The 1,497-nt window shown below is 67.9% G+C and overlaps 1 protein-coding gene across 1 annotated transcript; it reads right to left on the reverse strand.

Moving 5' to 3' along the window:
* Positions 1-41: 41 nt before the first annotated feature.
* Positions 42-1,412, reverse strand: LOC113942497 (potassium-transporting ATPase alpha chain 1-like). Its single transcript, XM_027633616.1, has 4 exons — positions 1,270-1,412; positions 768-936; positions 457-611; positions 42-320 (listed from the first exon to the last, which is right to left on the reverse strand). The coding sequence occupies exons 1-4, from the start codon at positions 1,375-1,377 to the stop codon at positions 42-44; spliced, it is 711 nt and encodes a 236-aa protein (XP_027489417.1). The 5' UTR covers positions 1,378-1,412.
* Between the last annotated feature and the right edge of the window lie 85 nt (positions 1,413-1,497).

Here is a 1,497-nt window from a genome sequence, read left to right on the forward strand (position 1 = left end):
GTTGGGACACCCAGGGATCCAGGTGCCCCGGGACCAGGGACTCAGGTGTCCCCAAGGCCTGGAGGATGAGGAGACCCGGGTGAGCCGGTTCCTGGAGCCCCTGAGGGTCCCGGTGTTTGGGGACACGACTGTCCAGGGGCCCGGGAGGTCCCAGGTGTGGCCCCCCAGGTGTGGGGGGTCCCCGGGCCCCCCTTACCGATCTGGAAGTACGAATAGGCCGCCAGGGGCTCGTTGACCAGCCGGTCCCGCCGCGGGTTCCGCGGCTTCAGGTGCATGATGTCGCTCTCGGCGCGTTCGTAGGCCAGGGACACCGAGGGGAACTGTGGGCAGGGAGGGCACGGGGGGCAGGTGAGCCCAGGTGAGCCCAGGGGAGCCCAGGTGAGCCCAGGTGAGCCCAGGGGAGCCCAGGGGAGGCCCCAGAGGAGCACAGGTGACACAGGCGGGCGCAGCACTCACGATGTCGGTGCAGAGCTCGATGAAGAGGATGGTGATGCAGCCCAGGGGCAGGGGCACGCTGGCCGTGATGTAGATCAGGTACGGGGTCAGCTCGGGGATGTTCTTGGTCAGGGTGTAGGCGATCGACTTCTTCAGGTTGTCGAAGATCAGCCGCCCTGGGGGGACGCGGGCAGGTGGGACAGGTGAGAGGGGTGAGACGGGTGGGACGGGTGTCACTGGGGTGGGACAACCCTCCAGGAGCCCCCCAGGTGTTTTAGGGGGTTCTCAGGTGTTTCAGGTGCCCCCCCAAGCGCCCATCACCCCCTGCCCACCCTGCTCGACGCCGGTGACGATGGAGGCGAAGTTGTCGTCCAGCAGGATCATGTCGGCCGCGTTCTTGGCGGCGTCGGAGCCGGCGATGCCCATGGCCACCCCGATGTCGGCCTTCTTCAGCGCCGGGGAGTCGTTCACCCCGTCCCCTGTCACTGCCACGATGGCGCCCTGGGGACACGGGGACAGTGGGGATGTTGGCACCGATATGGGGACACGGGGACGTTGGCATTGTCATGGGGACACAGGGACAGTGGGGATGTTGGCACCAATATGGGGACACGGGGACAGTGGGGACGTGGCTGTGGCACCTCAGGGACGCTCCTGTGGTGGTGCCACCTCGGGGATGTGGGGGCTGGAGGGGGGAGTTTGGGGACCCCCAACATCATCCCGACCACGGTGGCACCTTGGGGGTGTCCCCGTGACGTCCCTGATGTCCCCACAATGTCCCCAATGTCCCCCCATGTCCCCAGTGTCCCCCCAGTGTCCCCCCGGTGTCCCCACCAGGCGCTGGCAGCTCTCCACGATGACGAGTTTCTGTTGTGGGGACGTTCTCGCAAAAACCATCTCGGGGTGGGCGCGGAGAAGCCCCTCGAGGGTCCCCGGGGCCATCGCCGCCAGTTCCGCCCCTGTCACCACCCGGGCCCGGGCCTGCCTGGGGGGGGACACATCTGGGGTACACCTGGGACCCCCCAGGACACCCGTGTGTCCCTCCCAAACACCCAGGACCCC

The sequence above is a fragment of the Corapipo altera genome, unplaced genomic scaffold (assembly GCF_003945725.1).
Source record: "Corapipo altera isolate COAL_440 unplaced genomic scaffold, ASM394572v1 129127, whole genome shotgun sequence".
Taxonomy (NCBI): domain Eukaryota; kingdom Metazoa; phylum Chordata; class Aves; order Passeriformes; family Pipridae; genus Corapipo; species Corapipo altera.